Genomic DNA, 25,078 nt, shown 5'->3' with positions numbered 1-25,078 from the left:
ACAGCTTTTCTGTACATTTCATACTTTGGCCATATTTATGACAAAAAATGAACTCCACCAACTGTGCAAGAGCCAAAAAGGTCATAGTGGTCTGAAATCGAGACTTTGACTCGCATAGCAGAAGGTGACAGGTTGGCTGGACACGAGAGGGGGTCTGTTTTGAGCTGAATGCGTGAGATGAAAAAGGTTTGAAATCAAAAGTGAGAACTCAAATAATCTGTGCAAGCTGAGGAAAGTGGGTCGACACCGGAAATCAGTTACCAATCAGCTGGAATGAAATGATATCAGGTGGGGGTTAATCTTACAGGAACAGAAGCAGGTGGGATGGCATGGTGGTGCGGTGGTCACCTCATAGATTCAGCACCTCAGGGTATTCCTGTTTTCCTCCCAAATCCCAAAGGAGCGTGCGTTAAGATTAAGCAGTGATTTCAAACTTGCTCTGTGCTTGAGTGTGGACCCCCAGTTTTGGGTCACAGGGGTGAGCGCCTATCCTAGGAGCATCAAGTGCCAGACACTTACACGAAGACAATTTACAATCAGCGTATATATAAGACACACACACTGAGCACGTAAAAATAATAAAATAACCAAAGGGAAAAGAAGAGAGTTGGCACACAACCTCAGATACTCAGATTAGTAAGCTGCGTTATCAGAAAGTGCCTGCTGCTGTTAAACCTTTAGAAAGACAAAAACAGAAAGAAGTCTGCCAAACTGGCACTGCCCCTCAGTCTATCCCTACACTCACTCAGCAAACACCTAGGCCCGCTGTGCTAATACTGGGTGGACCCTCCTTTTGCTCTTAAAAGGAGTGGGCAGGAGGAGGAGTATAGGGACCTCATCAAGGACTTTGTTAAATGGTGCGACTCAAACCACCTACACCTGAACACCAGCAAAACCAAGGAGCTGGTGGTGGATTTTAGGAGGCCCAGACCCCTCATGGACCCCGTGATCATCAGAGGTGACTGTGTGCAGACCTATAAATACCTGGGAGTGCAACTGGATGATAAATTAGACTGGACTGCCAATACTGATACTGTGTGTAAAAAAGGACAGAGCCGACTATACTTCCTTAGAAGACTGGCATCCTTCAACATCTGCAATAAGATGCTGCAGATGTTCTATCAGACGGTGATGGCGAGCGCCCTCTTCTACGCGGTGGTGTGCTGGGGAGGCAGCATAAAGAATAGAGACACCTCAGGCCTGGACAAACTGGTGAGGAGGGCAGGCTCTATTGTAGGCACGGAGCTGGACAGTCTGACATCTGTGGCAGAGCGACGGGCGCCGAGCAGACTCCTGTCAATCATGGAGAATCCACTGCATCCACTAAACAGGATCATCTCCAGACAGAGGAGCAGTTTCAGCGACAGACTGCTGTCACCGTCCTGCTCCACTGACAGACTGAGGAGATCGTTCCTCCACCACACTATGCGACTCTTCAGTTCCACCCGGGGGGGTAAACGTTAACATTATTCAAAGTTATTGTCTGTCTGTATACCTGCATTGTTATCACTCTGTAATTTAATATTGTTATTATCAGTATGCTGCTGCTGGAGTTTGTGAATTTCCCCTTGGGATTAGTAAAGTATCTATCTATCTATCTAAAGCAGCCTCTGTTCTTCATGGCCTGGACTCCACAAGATGTCGGACACATTCCTTTGAGACTGTGGTGGTCCATGTCATGATTGCATCATGCAAGCTCTGCCGATTGTCAGCTGCACATTTGAATCTCCTGTTCCACCCCATGGCAAAAGGGGCTCTATTGGTGAAGGCCACTGAACGGCGTGTCAAGTTCATGAAACAAGTCTGAGATGCTGTTTGTTTTGTGACGTGGTGCATGGAAGTGGCCATTAGAAGATGGATAAATGGTGGCCTTGTTGGGATGCACATGTTCAGCAACCACACTCAGATAGGCTGTGGTGTTCAAGCGATGATTTGATTTGTACTGACGGACCCAAAATGTGCCAACACCACATTCCCCACATCATCACAACACAGTAGCCTGGACTGTTGACACAATCCTGTTTGGGAGCATGGATTCATGCTGTTGGTGCCTACCATCTGAGTACCTCAGCAGGAACTGAGATTCGTTAAGACCAGGAAACGCTTTCTAGTCTTCAACTGTCCAGTTTTGGTGAGCCTGTGTCAGCAGCCTCCGCTTTCTCTTCTTGGCTGACAGGAGTGGAAACCCCATCGTGGTCTTCTGCTGTTGTAGTCCATCCACCTCAAAGTTCAACGTGTTGTGTGCTACGAGATGCTTTTCTGCCATTCATGCTTGGTTATCTGAAATATCACAGCCTTTCTTCAACTTGAACCAGCCAGGCCATTCTCCTCTGACTTCTCTTATCAATAAGGTGTTTCTGTCCGCAGATGTGCCGCTCACTGCGGGTTTTTTTGTTTTTCACACCATTTTTAATAAACTCTACAGACTATTGTGTGTGAGAATCTCAGGAGATCAGCTGTTAGACAAATTCTCTAAGAAGCCTATCTGACACCAGCTATCCTGCAATGATATCCCCACCCCCCATTCTGGGGTTTAATGTGAACATTAACTGAAGCACCTGACCTGCATCTGCAGGATTTTATGCATAGTACCGTATGCTTTAGCTGATTCGATAACTACATGGATAAGCAGGTGTCCCTAATAATTTGCTCAGCGAGTGTATATTAAAGGTATATGAAACATGACATTCTTATACACACTTAAACCAATTTAGGGCAACGGAAGGCCTGAGTCTATCCTGGAAGCATTGAGCTCAGGGCAGAAATCAACTGCAGGGCATAAGTAGGCACACATGCAAACTGGGCCAGTCTGGAATCACGAGTTAATCTTACAAGATTTGCTCTGGAGAGGAGAGGAGAGGAATGAAGGTCAGTAGGACCACCACGACAGAATACATGTGTGTGAATGAGAGGGAGGTCAGAGGAATGGTGAGGAAGAGGGGAGTAGAGATGGCGAAGGTGGAGGAGTTTAAAATACTTGGGATCAACAGTACAGAGTAATGGGGATTGTGGAAGAGAAATAAAGAAGAGAGTGCAGGGAGGGTGGAGTGGGTGGAGAAGAGTGTCAGGAATGATTTGTGACAGACGGGTACCAGCAAGAGTGAAAGGGAAGGTCTACAGGATGGTAGTGAGACCAGCTACTGTGTGTTATATGGGCTGGAGATGGTGGCACAGGAGACACAGCTGGAGGTGGCAGAGTTAAAGATGTTAAGATTTGCATTGAGTGTGACGAGGATGGACAGGATTAGAAATGAGGACATTAGAGGGTCAGCTCAGGTTAGATGGTTGGGAGACAAAGTCAGAGAGGCGAGATTGAGTTGGTTTGAACATGTGCAGAGGAGACATGCTGGGTATATTGGCAGAGAGGGTGCTAAGGATAGAGCTGCCAGGCAAGAGAAAAAGAGGAAGGCCTAAGAGAAGGTTTATAGCTGTGGTGAGAGAGGACATGCAGGTGATGGGTGTGACAGAACAAGATGACGAGGACAGAAAGATATGGAAGAAGATGATCTGCTGTGGCAACACCTAGCGGGAGCAGCCGAAAGAAGAAGACGACGACGACTCTTCATTGCAGATTTGGGAGGAAAATTGCAATAAAAGACTCTGCAATAAGACAGATTGATAATAAAAGGCACTATATCAGATAGATAGATAGATAGATAGATAGATAGATAGATAGATAGATAGATAGATAGATAGATAGATAGATAGATAGATAGAGAAAGGCACTATATAACATGGATAGACAGACAAAGCTAAGCACTTTTTTAAGCATTTCAGGGGTACCTGCCACAGGATGCCCCCCCCCCAGCTTGGGCGCAGGGCAGGGGCCAACCCAAAGTGGCTTGTCAAGTCAATTCCAGTTAAACCTTTTTCCACTTATGTTTTAATTTTTGTCCCACTTTATTTATCACAGACTGGGACACAAACACATCTTACACTTTCACTACATTTAATGAAGAGCCACAAAATAAGATTCCTCTTACCTGAGCAAAAGGGGTTACTATGAGATCCTCAGCATGCCTGTGGATAAGAGACAAGGAGACAGAGTTAGTCTCGTGAAGACCAACATCTGGGCACTCTGAGGTTGTGCTGGACTGGAACGGACTTTGCATACGTAGAGTCAAGTTGGTTCTGTGGTGTTGGTCAAGGATACAAAGCAGTTAGTGGGAACTAAAGGGGACACCAGGTGGACCCTGGCACTTCTCCCGAGACTCGCTTAAGCCTTTTTTTTGTTAACCGTATTTAATGTGAAACTTCCTTCATCAACTAGGATTGCAGGGACCTGAAAAGCAGCATACAGTCATGTGAGAATGTAAGTACACCCCACAGAGTTGGTTCCTTTTTTAATGCACGTGGACACAGCAGGATTTGATCTTCACTGAAATAACATCTGTAGATGAAGGACATGTTCATTATTTTTTTTTTCCCCAATTACATTTTATAATAATTATTTCCATGAAAAATGAACAGATCCACTATGTCCATCTGTGGAAAAAGTAAGCCCAACCTCTGCTCCAATAGCGGGGTTTGTCCCCTAAAGCCGGCATTTCCTCTAACTGTCTAGGACTCTCCGAACTGTTTTTCCCACTCCTCTTTGTCAGCTGTGGCGTGTTTGAGGGGTGTCTCGAGTGCAAATCCCCCCCTTGACCATTCAGATCAGGGCTTTGACTTGGTCATTCCAGGAATTCTCCATTTTTTTTCTTCTTTTCAGCCATTCCTTGGTGGATTTCCTGCTATGTTGAGGGTCCTTGTCATGTTGCAAGGTCCCCCTTTTGGTTGAGCTTCAGTGTTAAGCCGGAGGGTCTCACGTTATCCTCAAGCAACCTTTGCTACAATGAAGAAGTGATGGTGAGCCGCTTAGACCCCTGATGTAACAAAGCAGCCCCATTTTGATTCCATTCAACACAATATCGTGAAGGGGTCCGTAGACGTTCTAAGTCCACTGGATACCTTTCACTGTTACTCGCTCGTATCTTTTACAGTTTATTCACTCCTTTCATTCTTCAAACTGATCATGAGCCCAGGCACATCTTCTGTAATTCTGTGTTCCTCTGCAGCTCCGAGTCCTCATGCCGCTCTTCACCACTGCAGGACAAAGCTAGCCAGTCAGACGGTGGTGCCCACTCAACAGTCAGGTGCCACTTCCTGAATTTACCCACAAGAACTGCAGGCTGACGACGGTGAGGATTACAAATACTACACAAGATACACGGTGTTTGAATTAGTCCCTGGCTGCCATAAGGAGGACTGTCTTGAATACAGATCGTCCATCACACTGTGACATGTGAAGTGTATTTTGTTTTTCCAGGTCTTGTCACAAATTCATTATACAAATAACAATCCTGACAACTGGAATTGGCTTGAAGACGAGACCCCTGTGTGTATACATGTGTGACACGGTCACAGACATATGACTGACTGGAAACACTTCTGCCCCACCCTGAGATACTCACGCCTCGCTGGTGATCGATGAATTGCGGGACATGGTCTTGGGAGACATGTCGTAATCGGAGTCAGATCGATACAGGAAGGACTCCCGTCGCTGGCTCTGAGGGAACGATGGGTGCAGCACCAGCCCTGGGCTCGCCTGCGAGTCAAGGGGGCTACGACCTGGCGAGGGGCCATTTTCCACATCAAAACTGCAAAGAGAAAAAAAAAGACAAAATGTGTTAGTAAAGGCTACTGGAGTAAAACCCAAGAAATCCTCCGAGGTAGTTATGGGTCAGTTTTAACAGAAATTTATTTTTTATAATGTTAACAGTTTAATGTGCAGGAGAAATCAATAAGAAATACTTTGGCAAATGAATAACACCCATCAGACGGCAAACACTGGCAACGCTGCTAGACCTGAGCCACAAGGCAGACAGAAAATTCACCTTCTGTCAAAAACTAATCAGGTGGACGACAACCGGCTTCCCACAATCAGACCAGGGGGACGTGGACGGGAGCCGATGTACAGGTAAGAAGTGAACATCAGGCCATAGTACAAAACTTTAGATGCTCAATCAACCAACGTTCACGTCATGAACCCCTCATGAAACCTTCTGAGAGGAGGAGACGACGACCCTTCAGTCTTCAGTAACAATGTCAGCAAAGGAGACTGAGGGCTTGTGAGCGCCCCTCTGTTTAACCATCCATTTGAGACAAATCATCCCCTTACAGACAAACATACCTGCTGTCACACACGTGCGACTAGGAAGACGTTGTATGGACCAAGCAAAGGTAATTCCACGCCAGGCCAGGGGGTGGCAGGGTGCACTAAATCTTCTCCTGTTATCTCTACAGACCAGCCGCGGGAAAACCTGCCTGATTTAAAACAGAGGACGTCACTTCTGGCACCTGCTCTGACTAATGAAGAACATCACTTCCTGTCCTATCCCTTAAAGCCGCCATCTTGACAAACCTTCATCAGTTCTGTTTTGGACTCGATATAGAGAACATCTCTGTATTTATCAAAGACTCTTTTGCAGCCAGGAATAATATACGGGTGGCAGCCTCAAACCTTTTTAAGTTTGTTGAGTCAATTCCTTTTACACTGTATAGCACTTGACTATGACTGCCAAGTAAGACGTTTTTCTTTCTGGTGTGTTTTCAGACTATAGTGAGCATCTATCTATCATACAGTGAGTTTCATATCTATCTGCTGTCACACACATGCGTATGGGAGGTAGCTAAAGGGTCAGAATGAGGGCAATTCCACGCCAGACCAGGAGGTGGCGAAGTGTACTGATCTTTTCTCGATTTTCTACGGCAGACCACTTACAGGAAATTCTGCCTGGCCCTGATGATGTCACTTCCTCTGCTTTCCCTTAAAACTGACATCTTTACCTGAGCAATTCAGTTCTGTTCTGGGCTCAAACCGACAGAATACTTTCAACAATTTTGCAGCCAGGAAAAATTAAACGGGTGGCTGCCCCAAACCTGTTTGTAGTTCCTTGTCTATTCATTTATGACATTATCTATATATCTATCTATCAATCATATAGTGAATTTCATATCTATCAGTCTATCATATAGTGAATTTCATATTTATCAGTCTGTCTATCATATAGTGAATTTCATATCTATCTATCTCTCCATAGCCTGGCAAATATTTTGATGGGGCAGCAACCAGGAAAAGCTTGGGATGATGCTACTGGAAAAGTTGTATGTGAGGCCAGCAGGGAGCGCTTACCCCTGTGGTCTGTGCGTGTGTCCCAGTGCTCCAGTGCAGTGATGGGGGACACTGTGCTGTAAATATGGTGCCATCCTTTGGATGAGATGTAAAACTAAATTCCTGATTCTCTGCGGTCAGAATAACTCCCTGGGCATCTTTCGGGTGATCTTGGTCTTAATTGAACATTTATGACCTGATACATACTGGAAATTCATAACATTTTAGGTAGTGGCAACCTCAGCAATGTGACCTGTGGGTTTTATGTTTATTACGGTGCTTCCACAACCAAGTGACAGGGCAGAAAGAAAAAGAAGAGCAGCAACATCTGCTGAGCATTAGATGAATCACAAAGGCCAATTAGGTGATGAAGAACACCATAATAGGAAGAAAGAAAAAGAACAGCAACATCTGCTGAGCGTCAGGCACATCACATGAGGTGATTAAGTGGTGAAGAGCGAGAAAGAATAAACAGTGTCACACATGAGCGCATGGGAGACAACTTCAGGTCTCAATTAAGGGTAGAACATAAGAAATTTGACAAACGAGAGGAGGTCATTCATCAGGCCCATTTGTTTAGCTAATAGTTAAGCTGTCCCACACTAAGACTGGTGCTGTTGCCTGGTGCTTTCTCTTCCTCCCACTGCAGAATGGATGAGTGACAGCTAGAAGGTCGATGACTTCACGTCAGTATTCCATCCTCCTCCACCATGGACCACTGAAAACCGGCTCCAACACCATCTTGTGGCAGCAATTTTGACTTGCACTTGAAGAACACTTCACAACATTTTCTTGTTCCTTGCGAATTCCAACCAGAAGAATACACGGGGATCACCTACGTAGGAGCCCCAATTCTTTGTGACCTGCCTATCTAAGCAAGAAGCTGAAGTGCATAGACAAACAAGAAGAAATTCTGGTGGCCAGAAATGTTTAACGTAATAAAACCACAGTTCCCGCAAGCCCATCTACTGCTAATCCCCCCAGACACTGTACATACGTGTTCACAGTTCATAATCAAGTATAAGCATTGTGTTTATTGCTTACCGCAGACTGAAGTTTAGTAAATGTAAATATAGGATGGCAAAGTGACCTGTGCTCATGTGTTTATGTGCTAAGTGATAACCACCATAATGGCAGAAAGAAAAAGAAGATCAGTGACATCTGCTGAGGGTCAGGCAAATCACAGAAGACACACAATGGCGCATATGCATGTGAGACAAAGTCCAGGATTCACAATGCAGGAAATGCACAGCGACAATCAACAAGATTATGAAATAAATCAAAACTTCCGACCACATGAAAGCATTGCTATTACATCCTTAAAATGACATTTCTTTGAAGACCTCTAATTACAGTTCCGTCAACGATGGGATCAACGGCACAGGATATTTTTTTTTATGTTGAAGACAAAAGAATGTGTTTCTGAAATGGAAAAGTTTAATCATCAAATACTCGACACTTCCAACCACGTGCAGGCATAGCTTTGACATCCTGAGACTAACGTCTGTTTAAACATGTTGGGCCACCAGTGTGATCACCGTGAAGTGTTCAGCACACTCTATACAGACCACCATTATTCTGGGACTGGGACTGTACATCCTCGAGTTCCGCTAGTTATTGCGATTACTCCAGTTCACAGCTTAGTCTTGTCTGCATCAGGTCCAAGGTAGGCCTCAGCCCTGGATGGGCTTCTAGTTCCATCATACGGTAAACTCAACTAAATGCACCAGTCCCCCTAAACTGCATGTCTTCGGGACTTGGGAGGAAGAGCAGAGCACTAGGAGACAAATCCACAAAGACACAGAGAACACGTGCCAACTCCACACAGGCTTTCACGGGGTCAAGCTTCTGACCTGGACCCCTGGAGATAGGAAGCAGCTGCTCTAAATATTCAGCTTGGTGTGGTAAAGAATCCCGGCCATCCCTGACATGATGCCAACTCCGAGATGGAAAACTCAAGTGTCAACACCCCAGAATTCCACAGCGTCCCAACCTAAACACGGACTCACAATCAGACTCCGTTACCTGTGAAGGACATCAATTAGAATACGGCGCACTTTGATTACTCCAAAGTAAAATGACAATCATCCAGCCATAACTTCATAAACTAGTAAAGTGAAGAAAAACAGAGGGAGTGAGGCGTGATGGCGGGCACCATGTGTGTGAAGATGGCAGACAGGAAGCCCAAGAGGAAAGTGGGCAAGAGGAATGCCGGTTGAGTCTGTGGCACTGGGCAGAATGTACGGCATGTGTGAGGCCTGATCTCATTGCTCTGTCACTCGTCTCGTCTTAAAGAGTCTCAATGGCCAGCAGGTCACCCACTCTTTGACCTTCCTGTCACCCACGTTCTTCCCACCACGTCGTGGCTAATCTCTGGACCCAACGCCGTCACTTCCATTGTTCCCGACGGCTTTATGAGGCACTGGCTGATTGTGTCACCAAACTATGGTGACAATCAAACTCCCTAACTGCTTTCTTTTTCCATTCCGCTCAGGGGACTTCCTCTGGTGGCACAATGGAGGCTGGCAAATGCAGCCAATGGGGGTGGGGTTGAAAAACGGGGGCTATCATTTCCCATGTTTGGCTTTAACTAAAGGAATCGCAAACATTAATCTGAAAATATGTAAGGTCACAAAGTTTGTAGGCGCCAATCTGCATCCCACACGCCCCGTCCCGTGTTTTGTTTGTTTGTTTTCTTCTTCCTACTGGGGACACTGACTTGCGTTCCCATGCCAAGTCAAGAGATGACTTCTTCTGAGAGACCTCCAGCTCTCTTCCCCGACTGAAGCGGCGATTCCTGTAAAGATGCACAGGTGTATGGGAAGTGCGAGGAGGCCGCGCATTCGTGGAAGTCTCTCAGTCCTACAGTGAAGCTTGACGTAGGCAGAGAAAGTGGAGGACAGCTGCTGGGAAACTTCAGCATCCAGGTCAGCCAAAGGTTTCCACAGTAGATGACAGATGTTCAGGACAGTTTCTACCGGAACGCTTCCCAAAACCATGGAGTGTGTGTGTGTGTGTGTGTGTGCTGATCCACGACGGGTCTCAAGGGGTCAGAGGTTGATTCAAGGGAAGTAAGAGGCGGCTTCAGGAATGTCCTCAGAGTGCAAATTGCTTTCTTCTCCGCACTGGGAAGAAAATGTCAGGTTACGTCAAGAGGGCTTTACTGTCGTACCATCTATACACATACAGTACCTCGGTCCATTTTACAGTGGGATGTAATCTGGATTCCCAGGGCCACGGCACAGTGTTCAGACAATAAATACAACACAGCAACACAGGAGGGGAATCACTTTACAATCCCAAATCAGAAAAAGTGGGGGCGGTATGGAAAGTGCAAATTACAAAAAACAAAAAGGCAGCGATCCTTAAACTTCCTTTGACTTTAATTTCATTGCAGATGTTACAAACCCAAGAAGTTTCACGTTTTGTCCGGTCAACTTCATTTCATTTGTTAATAAACATCCATTCCTGCAACACAGTCCAAAAAAAAAAAAAGCGTCGCGACGGTAAGGCATTCAGCACTTTGTGACGTCACCGTTCCTTCTCACAACACTGAAAAGACGTTGTGGCAGGGAGGACACCAAGCCATGAAGCGTTTCAGGTCTTATTGTGTCCCATTCTTCCTGCAAACGTCTTAAGGTGTAAAACAGCCGGGGGTCGCCACGTGTTCTCTATTGGGAGCAGGTGACGTCTGCAGGCAGGCCAGTCCAGTACCCGGACCCTCTTCTTCCACTGCCCTGCCTTTGTCACGTGTGCAGAATGCGGTTCTGCATTGGGATGCATGGACCTCCCTGGAAAAGATGTCACCTTGAGGGTGGCATATGAAGCTCTAAACTCTCAGTGTTGTTTTCTGCTGCCATCACAGAAGTAGAAACGACTTTCACCAAGGGCACTGACGACCATGACAGACCCTGCAGGCTTTTGGACTTATCTTATATAAGAATGTCTACGCGTGGAAGTCAGTCAGTCAGTCTGTCCTGGAAGTGCGAGGCTTCAGGCATAAAGCTGAAAGAGCCGGCAAGATGGCCCCAAGTTAACGAGTCGGAAGAAGAAAGAAGTGCAAGGCTGCAGCATGAAGCTGAAAGAAAGCAACAGCGTCACCAAACTGAAACCGCCGAGGAAAGACAAAGTTGCTTAGCCGCTAATACACAAGCGAGGCGAGCACATCAGCACAACGAAACCCTCGAGGAAAGAGAAACTCACTTAGCCGCTGACAGAGAAGGGGGGTGAGCACGTATGCAAAACGAAACCGACGACTCTGCATTTCAATTTGTTCTCCTGACAATTTCAATAGTTTCCAGGAGCCCAGGCTTTTTACAGTATGGGCTTACACAGCTTGTCTTATATATAAACATCTACATGTGGAAGAGTGTGAGAGTGTGAGTATGTGTATGTCTGTCTTGGAAGTGCGAGGCTACAGCATGGCGCTCAAAGAAAGCGACTCTGTCGCCAAAGTGAAACTCGTTTAGCCGCTAATACACAAGCGAGGCGAGCACATCGGCACAACGAAACCCCCAAGAAATGAGGACCTCACTTAGCCGCTAATGCACAACTGATGCGATTGAGTGATTGCCAGAATCCATGGTTTCTAGGAGCCTGGGCTTTTTACAGCACGGGCTCACACAGCTAGTTGCTGATAACGGTCTTTTTGGAATGTGCTGCAGGCCTGAAACGCAGGCATGGACATAAATTAACAAATGAAAGGAAGCTGAGCAGACAAAACATGGAATATCAAACTCATCTCTGATCGCAGGAATCGTTGGATAGAGGGGGTCCTTTCATCGGATTGGCTGGCCCAGCCTTAGAATGGCCAATAGGGGGAGGCCGCTTGATGGCCGAGGTCTACAGGACTGTGAACAAATCCAAATCGTGTTATGGGACATCATCTATTGTTGAATTCTGCTCTGCACTTGTAATATTTCTATTGCACCATTCTGTTGTATTGAGGATGACTTGTGTTCTCTTCTGTGTGTTGTGTTGTATTGACCCCCTTCTCTTTGACACCTAACCTACCTGGACAGGGGTCTCTCTCTGAACTGCCTTTCCCAAGGTTTGTCTTGTCTTCTTAGAGAGTCAAAGCTGGGGGCCTGTTAAAGCCCATTGCTGCCCTCCTTGTGTGAATTTTGGGCTCTACAAGAACACATTCTATTGTATTTTATATTGTCTGCAATGAAATAAAAGTCAAAGTCAATTTCAGAATCAGTGCGTTTTTCTTTCCTTTTTTTTTTTTATTTGCATACTGTGCCAATGTTTTCTGATTTGGGGTTGTACATAAAAGAACGCCGAACAAGGAACAACACCCGTGCAAACGCAGACAAACAGCAATGGAGTGCGAAGGAGTGCAGAATGTAATTAAGGGGGCACATGCAAGCACGGGGGGCGGCTTTGTGTTGAGGAGCCCGACAGCCTGTGAGAAGAAGATGCTGTTCTGTCCTCAAGTTGAGATCAGACACATCAACCCCACAAAGAAGTGGAAAAGATGAAGAGGAAGAAGATGACAGTGGTGTTCATGGTGTAAATTCAGATTACATGGCTTTGTTTCATTGCTTGGTAGAGCACTAAACACGAAAAGACGACTCTGTCCCCTCAGCTCACTCCTGGTGATACTTTCTGGAAATTTCTATAACCTGCCAGGACAAAGAACATTAAAGGACAAGCCACCCCACCTGTCAGACAGACCCGTTTAGGAAGGTCCAGGGAGGTTTCATTTCACTTGTGTCGTGTGTCACATTTTCAGTTTACATTCATTAATAAAATGTTTTTTTAATTCTTTATATTTCCATCTTCCCACTGCACTGTGGCACGCTCAGTGTGAAGCCAGCAGGGCATGCTGGGAAATGTAGTCCGGCAGGGCAGCCCTGCTGGGGTCACTGGGTGCCGTGAGAGGGCGCTGCAGTGAGACAAGCTCCCTGCTATAATGCAGAAGCACTCCTGGGTCTGTAACAATAGGGTCTGCACCCCCTTATTCCAGGCGAGTCGGAGCTGGGAGGGCGTGGAGCAACACTCGACTGGAGGGGGACAGTGCGGTGGCGAGAGAATAAGCTTATATTTTCCACAAGAGTTAAGTGACAATCTCAAGGGACGCAAAAGCTGTTAGCAGTAGGATGTGACCTGCTACCTGACTTAAAAAGAAAGCTCCCCTCAATTTAGCGCCTTTCAGGGTTCACGCAGGCAGACTTAGCGACTAGACCAGGGCCATGAAGGAAGCCAGCAGTGGGAGATGACAGCGGGGCCACAATGGCGTCCCCTTATTATGCATCATACCATCCCACCTCTGGGGCTCCACCTTGTGGTGTGTGGATGAATATCTTATTCTTTTTTCCTTCAGTTGTTTCGTCTGAACTCGTTTATTGTCACTTCCCGACTGTGACTCTAGCATCTGTGTGTCGGTTTTTGTGGTGTGAAGCTCCACATCAGCAACTTGAGCACAGTAACTTTTAGCAGCCCGGACTTCTACACCAGAGTGATTGTCAATGGCAGCGCGCGCACACACACACACACACACACACACACACACACCCACCCCGACAACCAGAAGGGAAGAAAGGAAGTGAGAGAACCTGAAAGCGATGTTGGTGCCTCAAGACAAAGCCCTGAGATGAGCAGTAAAGACAAAGGCCCTCGGTGGTAGGAAGCGGGCAGGTCGCTGCATGCCCAAAAAAAAAAAAAAACAATCATGGTACAGAAATAAGAACGCCAGCCCCCTCAGAGCGCATGTGGCAAAGTGAGCTCCGGGGCTGATTGCTTCAGCGCCGAAGAGGTGCCAAGTGTTGTGGGGGCCGCTGTTACAGTCATGACTTCTACTGGAGTGGTATTGGCAGACGAGCGTGGATTACAAAGGTCCCTCAAAAAAACAACAGCTTGGTCAAGAAACTGAAGGGTGGCATGGTGGTGCCGTGGTTAGCAGCCCCGCTGTACGCCTCTGTACTGCTGCAGGATGAGTGGAGCTCACCGTGTTCTGCTTTGAATGGCTCTACTCTCACACCTCACGTGTAACACACACGCGCACACTGAATCCGTCCACTCTGAAGCACTTCACATGGAGACTTGTGATCTTCTGCGTGAACAACATATGGGCCCATAGCACGAATAAAACGGTACCGCAAGTGATCTATGATTCTTAGTGCAATGAGAGAAGTCGAAAAATCAACCGGAATGTTCAAGCAAATTCCAGAGGAAAAAACCCGATCTAAATCCGTTAAGTAGTTCACTCGAGAAAAGCGGATGTAAGATAAGCCCCGAGGCTGGCGCATGAGTGAGGAGCTCCCCTCGGCCCACTGCATCTCTCTCTCGGATCGCTACTGCAAGCAAACTATGATACTTAGTGCGATGAGAGAAGTCGCAAAATCAACCGGAATGTTCAAGCAAATTCCAGAGGAAAAAACCCGATCTAAATCCGTTAAGTAGTTCGCTCGAGAAAAGCAGATGTAAGATAAGCCCCGAGGCTGGCGCATGAGTGAGGAGCTCCCCTCGGCCCACTGCATCTCTCTCTCGGATCGCTACTGCAAGCAAACTATGATACTTAGTGCGATGAGAGAAGTCGCAAAATCAACCGGAATGTTCAAGCAAATTCTAAAAAAAAAGCCGACCTAAATCAGTAGTTTTCTCGTGAAAAGCGGACAGACATACGTTGGATTTTATATATACACACATATAGTCACACAAGCACTTCAGAGGACTGTCTTTAGGGCTCACCTGAGGTATGTAACACCACTGCAGGACAGGAGGGGGCGCTGTCACTACTTGTGTCATCTCTTTTCCTCCACAGTGTTGAGAAGATGGCCAGTAAGAGCAGCCTGACTCTGCCCCTTCTGGTGGTACCCCTATAAAGCCCAGGCACCAAAGGAGGCGTCTATTTATGGACTGTGCAGACGGCAGGATGGAGCTCCCACAAAAAGTTGACCCGCTCAAGAGGGCCGACGTGTGCTTGTGTTGCTTTAGGTTAATGAAACTGGACGACCGAGGTGGCACCCCAACCTTTGTTTTTGGTCATTCCCTCACCTGACCACAATATATCTCAAATTTATAGAGTTTGTTTGCTTTTAGAAGGGAGGGTACATGGTGGGACAACAGTTAGTGCTACTGCACCACCAATCCAGGGCTGAAATACTGCACTCAGTCACCATCTTTGTGGAGCCTGCACGTTCTCTCTGTGGGGGTCTTTTCCAGGTATTCCATTTTTCCTGCCTCTATTTGGTTTAAGAAGTGTGAGTGGACCCTGTGATGAGGGCCGGTTCCCGTTTTGAGCCTGATGCTACCAGGCCGGGGTCTTGAATTGGACTTGAGAACGTTTTGTTGTGTCGTTCTTGAAGTCAGGCTGTACGTGGACACTAATGGCTTACTGTTCTTCTTGCTCAGATTTGCGGAGGCCCCCCTCCTAGTGACTGAATCTTCAACCCCAGTGAATGTTCCTGCACTGCATTTGTACGTCTTGTGTTGCCTTGTATTGCATTTGTATACGCCACATTAAATGGACACTTAGGGACAGATTATACTGCTGTGATTCCGCCCATCCATTTTTCATTTTGGGATATTTGCAGAAAGAGGACAATTGTACAACAGCAAGAAATGCATGAGGTTTAACCTTTAGGAGGTAATAAAGAAAAACAGAAAAAAAGCCAAATGCGAGTGCTTTGGGAATTGCCCGTGGAGCGTCTGCCGTGACCTGCTGGTATTTTTAACTGTGATGTCATTGCAGAGCGGGTCATAGGACCACAGTGGATTAGAAGCTGCGAGGGCGCAGGCCATCTTTAAAATGGGGAGCTGTGAGCGGTAATCTAGGCTGACGTGTAGACAGTCTTGCGGTGGAGCAGGCAGCTCATTAATTGTTCCTCCCACATAAACTGAGAAGCCTGCGTGTCCCAAACTGTCCAAGAACGTGTTGCAGGCAGCGTCGCGCCCTTCCTCTGAGCAGCACTCCAGCTTCCTGCACTCCTCTCCTTTCAACCAAGCACGTCTCATTCTCTTCTGCTCACTGAACACAAATGGCAGATTTTAGACACCCGACCCCAAACACTGAGCTCTACCAGCTCAAGTCGTACTTTAATTATGAAGCCACCCCATCATCAGGTCGGAGAGATGAAGCCGGCAGGTAAAGAACACGAGTCTCCTTTATTAGGCTTTGATTCTCGTTAGCCTCCCTGTAGTTACCATTACTAGAATTGTTGTTGTCATCGCCAGTCGCCCATCCATTTTCAAATACACTCTTAGTCCATTTCCAGGCTGATGACAATGACTACTGTAGATGCCACAGGGGCTGGAAGGGCATCCTGGGAAGAAGAGGGGACGGTTCCTTACCCGGACGGGACTCTCCTAACAGGCAGATGGGCATCCCGGCTGGGAAGGAATAACCGGAAGAGATGGACGTACAGCCCACTGAGAAGGAAAGATGCCACTGCCCTAGATATTCATGCTCAGTGGGAAGCCAGCAGGGCATGCTGGGAAATGTAGTCCAGCAGGGCAGCCCTGCTGGGGTCACTGGGTGCCGTGAGAAGGCGCTGCAGTGAGACAAGCTCCCTGCTATAATGTGGAAGCACTCCTGGGTCTGTAACAATAGGGTCTGCACTCGACTGGAGGGGGAACAGTGCGGTGATGAGAGAACTAAAGAGAGCGAGACAGAAAACTTGATTATTTTATGTTTGTGATATTCGGTGGAGGAGGTGAAGTGAATAAACCTTCCATTTTCTGAACCCGGGACTCTTTGTGTGTTTGTGGCTTGCTGATGCCCTGGTATCCTTCACCCTATACAAACAATATTAATTACCTTTCAATGCTGACCACCTCATTATGGAATACCCACAGAGTGCAGTGTGGATAGAAACAACTAGAAGGAGGCATCAGGAGCATTGTGTGATCAAAGAATTAAGGCAAAGGTAAAGTTGGAAGATCAGCAATGATATGTGAAGTTGAGATGTGGGCAGTCAAGGGAACGCAGGAGAAGACATTGGATATAGCAGACGGGAGAATGTTGAGATGGAGTTACAACAAAGGACAGAATAAGAAACGAGATGATCATAGAGGCACAACAAAAGTGGGAGAGACATCTAAGAAAGTGCAGGAAACGAGGATGTGATGAGGAGAGACCATGAACATATGGGCAAAAGAGTGATGGGAATGGAAGTCCAGGGGGAGAGAAAGAGAGGGAGGCCAAAGTGGAGGCAGATGGATAAAGAAAAAGAAGACCTGAAGGACAAAGACCTGCCTGGGGAGGAGGCGCAGGACTGAGCTGTTTGGAGAAGGCTGATGAAGCACATCGAGCTCATGTACTGTCAAAGTAGGAAAAGATGAAGAGGAGGAAGAAGAAGAAAATGAAGAAGGCGGAGGAAACTGGCTTTAGGTAGACAGCTTGCACAAGGACAGACAAAGAACCATTATTGGGCTATCATTGAAGACCCTGGTATCAAAAGGGTGATGTGTGCTAAAGAAAAAAGTGGCCAAAGCCCCTCCAACAATAACAAAGATTGTGCTGTGCTCAAAGGGCGATCTTACAAGTATTGACATTTTCTGTCATGATAAAAAAAAAAAAAAAAAAAAACCTCACCCTAACTTTCTTTTAGGATTCTTTAAATTTAACTGCAGAAACGATCCTTGAAGCATGAATGAAGCAGATGATGAACACGTCCAGAGACCGGGTACCCGTCTGTGAGGGTTACTAGACTAACTGGGAATTCGTGATCGGCCAGGTATGAGGGGGTGCCGATGTGCGGTCCAGTCCAGGGTTAATGCCAGGATATGCTTGGTCTCCCTGCCTCTGAAACTAAGGGTCTGTGCTGGCATCTGGAAGGTTGCCGGTTCGAATCCGTCACTGCCAAAAGTGATCCTACACTGCTGGGCCCTTGAGCGAGGCCCTTAACCTGCTCTTGCTCCTGGGGTGCTGTACAATGGCTGACCCTGCGCTCGGACCCCAAGGGGTGTGCAAAAAGTAACACATTCCTAATACAAGAAATTGTATAAGACAAAAAAATGAACAAAAAAACCAACAACCTTGACTTGGAATACAGAGGCGCGTTAACCAGTTGACTCTGCGTGCGCACACACGCACACAAACATACGGACATTCACACGCACACACAGACACACACACACACATAAATATTCACACGCGCACATGCACACACACACACGTTACTTGGCAGCAGCCTGGCACAGCGCACTCAGAATCTCCTCCTTTCTGGAGAGACCCACTTGGCCTCCTGAGAGGGCAGTGCAGATGTGTTTGTGCACTTGACTGTTTTCTTTCCGAGTAACTTGGTAACACGACATAATTACCACTTAATCACGTCTGCGTGTTATCAGATCCCTACGGTCAACAGAGGCCAAAGGCCGGCTGTCAAACACAGGCTACCAGGGTATGGGCACCTGCCCCACCCAGCATACTCAAATCACCTCAAAGGCTTCTGCCCACTTTTCCTCCTCATATGACGCAGAGCCTCCAAGGACAGACTTCTGTATTTGGTGCTGCGTCACTTGGTATTTATTTATTGACTTTTGTCAGTTAAAGAAACGCCAAATAACATGTCATGTGTGAAATAGACATCAGCAAATTATGTAAAGACAATTCATTAATATATTGTTAAATTTTTTCATTGGACCCACCATAGGGAACAACGCTCAATGCTTGTGCCAAGTTCCAGAAAGGCCTCATGGGGGTCCTTCTCTCTGTATATAAAATCCAACGTCTGTCTGGCTGGCTGTCTGCTTTTCTCGAGAGAACTACTTAACGGATTTAGATCGGGTTTTTTTCTATAATTTGCTTGAACATTCCGGTTGATTTTGCGACTTCTCTCATTGCAGTATGTATCACAGTTTGCTTGTGGTACCAATATATGTGCGCTAATCCAAGAGAAAGAGAGGCTGTGGGCTGAGGGTAGGGGGAAGCGGGGCGTCAGGAGTGGGGGGCCACTGTCCTGTTTCACTACTATGCAGTGGCCAGATGACCTCTGTCAGGGAGCTGAGTGGACCAAGTAATTACCCACCAGGCCAGGGGGTGGCGGGGTGCACTAAACCTACCTCTGTTATCTCAGCAGGCCCAATACGGGAAAACCTGCTTGAGTCAACGGCACTTCCTGTTCTGGCCCCCAGACTGACGTCACTTCCGGCCAAATGACATCACGTCCACTTTTCAGCTTATAAAGCCGCCATCTTCTCCTAACATGATCAGTTCAGTTCAGGACTCAAAACAGTATACAGCCAGGGCCAATATATGGGTGGCCGCCCCAAACCTTTTTGTGTGTGTCGAGGCTGTTCATGTTACACCTCTTAAAGTCCGCCTGGCACCTAAAGACGGTGAGGAGGACGTTTCTGTGGTCTGACAGGCCCCCGTTCTCAGCGTCATGTCTGGAGGGAGCTGGGCAACCCCTCATCACCCATTCCAACTATGCATGGTGGTGTCAGCTCCAGGGACCGGAAGGCCAGTCGTGAAAACCTGCTCCAGTTGTGCCAAGGGTTCACCTTCTGTGAGTGGACTATGACCTTCAGCAGAGGAGCAGACTGTGGACAACTCCGGGAATGACCTTGAGCTGCTCAGCCGAACTCAAAATAACAGAGTCGTCCCACCAAGGGTCTCCATCCCACCGGACAGATGCTCCAGATGATCTGTAGAGACATAAGGCGGAGAATGCCTTCGTGCAGGAGTGTGAAGCTGGTGGTGTCAGACCCAAGAATGCTGCCAAAGGGGCTTCAACTACAGACTGTACTTGGGTCAATGTCAGTTTTCACTTTTTCACTTCTAATAGTTTTGCTACAATTCCTAAAATTCCGTTTTCGCTTTTGCCATTCTGGATCCTTTATGCGTGTATGTGTGTTTATTTTATTTATTTTTTAATTGTCCTTAACAGAGCTGAAATAAAAGAACCAAGAACAGGCGGTGCCCTCCTCTGTCTCTCGATCAGCACACGATTACCAGTGATATTGTTTGAGAGACACTGGATACCACAATAGAGACTTTCACACCAGCAAGCGGCAGCTACAAGCCGTGTGCGGCTTCATAAAGCGCCCACATCTGAGTTACTTGTGGCGCGTCTACAACGACGGCTTATTCCAGGCATTGTCATTAGAAAGGCTGGCAAGGCAGATGCCCTCACTTGCAGAAACGTAATTAGGCCTCGTCACGCCTAAAATAACCCGTAATTACAGCCTCCCAATAATAAATTTCAGGGAGAGACCTTGATTGCGTTTTACATAAAAGTATAAAATAATATGGACGCCAGGTCTGGCTGAAGAGTCAAGCGTGTGATAGGAAGGCCTTTTTTCTTTTCAAAGCACTCATCCCAGAAACCGCGCTCTCAAAGTGGTACGCTATCCAAAAATATTCCAGATAGTATGTGGCGTCTGTGGACGAGAGTGCAGTCATTACGTCACTCCAGCCATACCGCCATAGTCCAGCAAGCCCAAAATCAGAAGCAACAAGTCGCCAAGTCTTTGGGAGCTCCAAGAGCAACGAATCAAGACCCCCTTACGGTGGGACGTGAAGTACAAATGGCCACCCCTCTTAAATGACCCTGATTATAAATGACCCTTTATAATTATTGTTATTCCTATGTTAGTCTGTGGGAACAAATGAAATGCAGCAGTCTCATTGTACTGTTTACACCCGGCCAAAAACCGAAACAGGTCGGAGATTTCTACTCTCTTCTACGAAACCGTACTGTCTGCCAAGGCAGCTGGTAGAGAGGAGAAAGAACACAAAAGTCAGTGAAGCAAAGCGCTGATCAAATCGAAAGATGAAATACAGTAGATTGTCAAAATAAATACAGTGCATCCGGAAAATATTCACAGCGCATCACTTGTTCCACATTTTGTTATGTTACAGCCTTATTCCAAAATGGATTAAATTCATTTTTTCCTCCGAATTCTACACACAACACCCCATAATGACAACGTGAAAAACATTTGAGGTTTTTGCAAATTTATTAAAAATAAAAAAAACTGAGAAATCCCATGTCCATAAGTATTCACGGCCTTTGCTCAATACTTTGTCGATGCCCCTTTGGCAGCAATTACAGCCTCAAGTCTTGTTGAATATGATGCCACAAGCTTGGCACACCTATCCTTGGCCAGTTTCGCCCATTCCTCTTTGCAGCACCTCTCAAGCTCCATCAGGTTGGATGGGAAGCGTCGGTGCACAGCCATTTTAAGATCTCTCCAGAGATGTTCAATCGGATTCAAGTCTGGGCTCTGGCTGGGCCACTCAAGGACATTCACAGAGTTGTCCTGAAGCCACTCCTTTGATATCTTGGCTGTGTGCTTAGGGTCGTTGTCCTGCTGAAAGATGAACCGTCGCCCCAGTCTGAGGTCAAGAGCGCTCTGGAGCAGGTTTTCATCCAGGATGTCTCTGTACATTGCTGCAGTCATCTTTCCCCTTTATCCTGACTAGTCTCCCTGTCCCAGCCGCTGAAAAACATCCCCACAGCATGATGCTGCCACCACCATGCTTCACTGTAGAGATGATATTGGCCTGGTGATGAGCGGTGCCTGGTTTCCTCCAAACATGACACCTGGCATTCACACCAAAGAGTTCAATCTCTGTGTCATCAGACCATAGAATTTTCTTTCTCATGGTCTGAAAGTCCTTCAGGTGCCTTTTAGCACACTCCAGGCGGGCTGCCATGTGCCTTTTACTAAGGAGTGGCTTCCGTCTGGCCACTCTACCATACAGGCCTGATTGGTGGATTGCTGCAGAGATGGTTGTTCTTCTGGAAGGTTCTCCTCTCTCCACAGAGGACCTCTGAAGCTCTGACAGAGTGACCATCGGGTTTTTGGTCAACTCCCTGACTAAGGCCCTTCTCCCCTGATCGCTCAGTTTAGATGGCCGGCCAGCTCTAGGAAGAGTCCTGGTGGTTTCGAACTTCTTCCACTTACGGATGATGGAGGCCACTGTGCTCATTAGGACCTTCAAAGTAGCAGAAATGTTTCTGTAACCTTCCCCAGATTTGTGCCTTGAGACAATCCTGTCTCTGAGGTCTACAGACAATTCCTTTGACTTCATGCTTGGTTTGTGCCCTGACATGAACTGTCAACTGTGGGATCTTCTATAGACAGGTGTGTGCCTTTCCAAATCATGTCCAGTCAACTGAATTTACCACAGGTGGACTCCAATGAAGCTGCAGAAACATCTCAAGGATGATCAGGGGGAAACAGGAGGCACCTGAGCTCAATTTGGAGCTTCATGGCAAAGGCTGTGAATACTTATGGACATGTGCTTTCTCGATTTTTTTTTATTTTTAATACATTTGCAAAAATCTCAAACATTTTTCACGTTGTCATTATGGGGTGTTGTGTGTAGAATTCTGAGGAAAAAAAATGAATTTATATCCATTTTGGAATAAGGCTGTAACATAACAAAATGTGGGAAAAGTGATGCGCTGTGAATACTTTCTGGATGCACTGTATAATAGTCAAAGAAACACAAACAGTACTGGAAAACAAAAGAGACAGCGGGAGAGCCGCAAACTCATACTGAACGCTGTCCAAATGGAGACTAGTTGGAAACAGTCAACACGCCTTTACACAGACACGCTGATGACGTTTTTGTCACGCCACCCCAATGCATCCTGGGATACAATGTCATAGAAATGACTGATGCAAAGCCTACAACGTAGAGGCAGAGCCGGTCAATCCATTAGGCAACATAAGCGGCCGCTAAGATTAAGGAGAAGCTTTCCAAATTAAAACGTGTAGTGAAAAACAAAACCAGAAATGAAAACTAACATCCGAAAAGAAATCCCCAAAAGTCGACTGAAAAGCCCGTACAGAAGTGGACATGTAGAATGTACAGCAGTATTCGTCAGCTCTCCTATGTAAGGTTTGGTTTCTGACGAGTTTTCGGGTATTGACGATTCTAATTTGGGTGTTGTGTTCAAATTCATGTCTCAGGTCTCTTTTGTTCATTTTTGATTCTTTTTATGTTGATTACGTGCACCTTGCTTTATTTTTGGCTTTGTCTATGCATACAAGCTACATATGATTTGTGGGTGGTCCCCCAAGAGTCGTGGCCACCTGATAAAACTGGAGGGTCTCCCACAGTCCCTGGCGGTTGATTTTGAATGTGCTAGAGAGTTGGGGAGTTTTCTTGTGTTTCTTTTGATTTACTGGATTTCAGAACCATATGGCTCTGTTTTTTTTCCCTCGTTCCGGGACTTTGCTCTCTTGGACTGCCTTTTGTGATCCAAGGAGCTTCATTCTTGTTACAAGCATTTTTTGGAAATAAACCATCCATCCATCCATCCATTATCCAACCCGCTAAATCCTAACTACAGGGTCACGGGGGTCTGCTGGAGCCAATCCCAGCCAACACAGGGCGCAAGGCAGGAAACAAACCCCGGGTAGGGTGCCAGCCCACCGCAGGGCACACACACCAAGCACACACTAGGGAAAATTTCGAATTGCCAAACCACCTAACCTGCATGTCTTTGGACTGTGGGAGGAAACCCACACAGACACGGGGAGAACATGGAAACTCCACGCAGGAGGACCCGGGAAGCGAACCTCAGGTCTCCTTACTGCGAGGCAGCAGCTCTACCCACTGTGCCACCTTGGAAGTAAACCATTTTATTTATGTTTTTATAAAGATTCTGCATTTTTTAAACATCTAGCTGGGGTTTGGCAGTATACCCCCCTCTAGTGGGCATTTTTGGAAGTGCTTTAGGAATTTATTGAGAAAAGCTTGCATATTATAATCTTTCTAGTCAGTGAACAAAAAGTGTCATTTTGCTTAACTTCTCACCACATCCATAATGGCTAACACGGTACAACACCATCCTACTACAGTACTGTACAACAACAACATTTATTTCTATAGCACACTTTCATAAATGATGGAGCTCAAAGTGCTTTACAAGAAAAAATATAAAAATAAGATTAGGCAATGCTAAGTAACAAAGAATAAAATAAGGTCTGATGGCCAGGAGGACCAAAAAACAAAAACAACCAAAAAAACAAAATCTGCAGGGGTTCCAAGGCCACGAGACCACCCATCTCCCCCTGGGCAAGTACAGTATGTGTGTGATGTACTGATGTGTTTGTTAAGAATTTACCCTTAATTCTTTCTTCTGTTCTTTTTTTGCAAATGCTTTTTCATTATTTTTTAATCTAGTAGTTTGCTTTTTAATTTTGATTTGTTTAATTTGAATAATTAATTAAAATATTTAAAGTTCTGAGTCGGTAGGGTGCTGTTGGTGGTTTTGACCTTTGCATTTGGGTTTTGTCACAACAGTCGGCTTTTCTGATTCAGTCTAAAGTACGTCTCACCCGTCTAGTATTTGAGTTATTTGCTCCCTTTCTCGTTATTTCCCATGATGCACTTTTTCATTTTATTTTTTTTTATCACTTTTTCATCAATGTGGTCTACTTAAGAGTTGTTTATATTCGGCAGGTCCACAAGTATGTGCAGCAAACCCTTTTGGGCTCCACTGTAAGCGTCCTTATTTGTTTCTTCTACAGACTTAAGGATCTATGAAGGATTATTTATCAAGACACGCCGAGTGGTCTTCCCCTAAGACCTTGGACACTTGATGGCGTGCTGTTTAGGCCATTTTTTCATGCCAGCCAGAACCTCAAACAAACCAACACCACAGACTTCAAGATGCTACATTCCTTAAATGACCTCGTATGGCACAACATGGGCACATGCCATGCATTTTGCATCTCTGATGCTCCTTGTTGGAAAGGCATGCCTGTCTGATCTGAATTGATTCCTCTGAAATACAAACAGGAACTGCAGTTTCAGTTTCTGGAAGACAAAGGACTCACAAACAAACACGAGTCACCTTTTTTTTTTTTTTTTATCTTTGCCCAACTCTGCTGAAGACAGGCATGACCTTCACACCAATAAGGCTGCCCAAGAATGTGCCCACGGTCAGTTGATCTTTGAACGCGTCTGATGAAATGGAATTTCACCCAAAGTCTGATGCCAGTTATCTCAGCTCT

At 46.2% G+C, this 25,078-nt stretch overlaps 1 protein-coding gene across 1 annotated transcript in view; it reads right to left on the bottom strand.

Moving 5' to 3' along the window:
• LOC114667772 (phosphodiesterase 4A, cAMP-specific) overlaps window positions 1–25,078 on the bottom strand; it is a 649,415-nt gene that overhangs the window by 101,604 nt on the left and 522,733 nt on the right. Inside the window, 2 exon segments of the mRNA XM_028823210.2 lie at window positions 3,984–4,020; window positions 5,454–5,639. Of these exon segments, the coding sequence (XP_028679043.1) occupies window positions 3,984–4,020; window positions 5,454–5,639 (223 nt within the window).

This window comes from Erpetoichthys calabaricus, chromosome 17 (genome assembly GCF_900747795.2).
Source record: "Erpetoichthys calabaricus chromosome 17, fErpCal1.3, whole genome shotgun sequence".
In the NCBI taxonomy this organism is placed as follows: Eukaryota; Metazoa; Chordata; class Cladistia; order Polypteriformes; family Polypteridae; genus Erpetoichthys; species Erpetoichthys calabaricus.
Note: the sequence above shows the minus strand (reverse complement) of the source record. Positions and strands in the feature narration are given on the sequence as shown.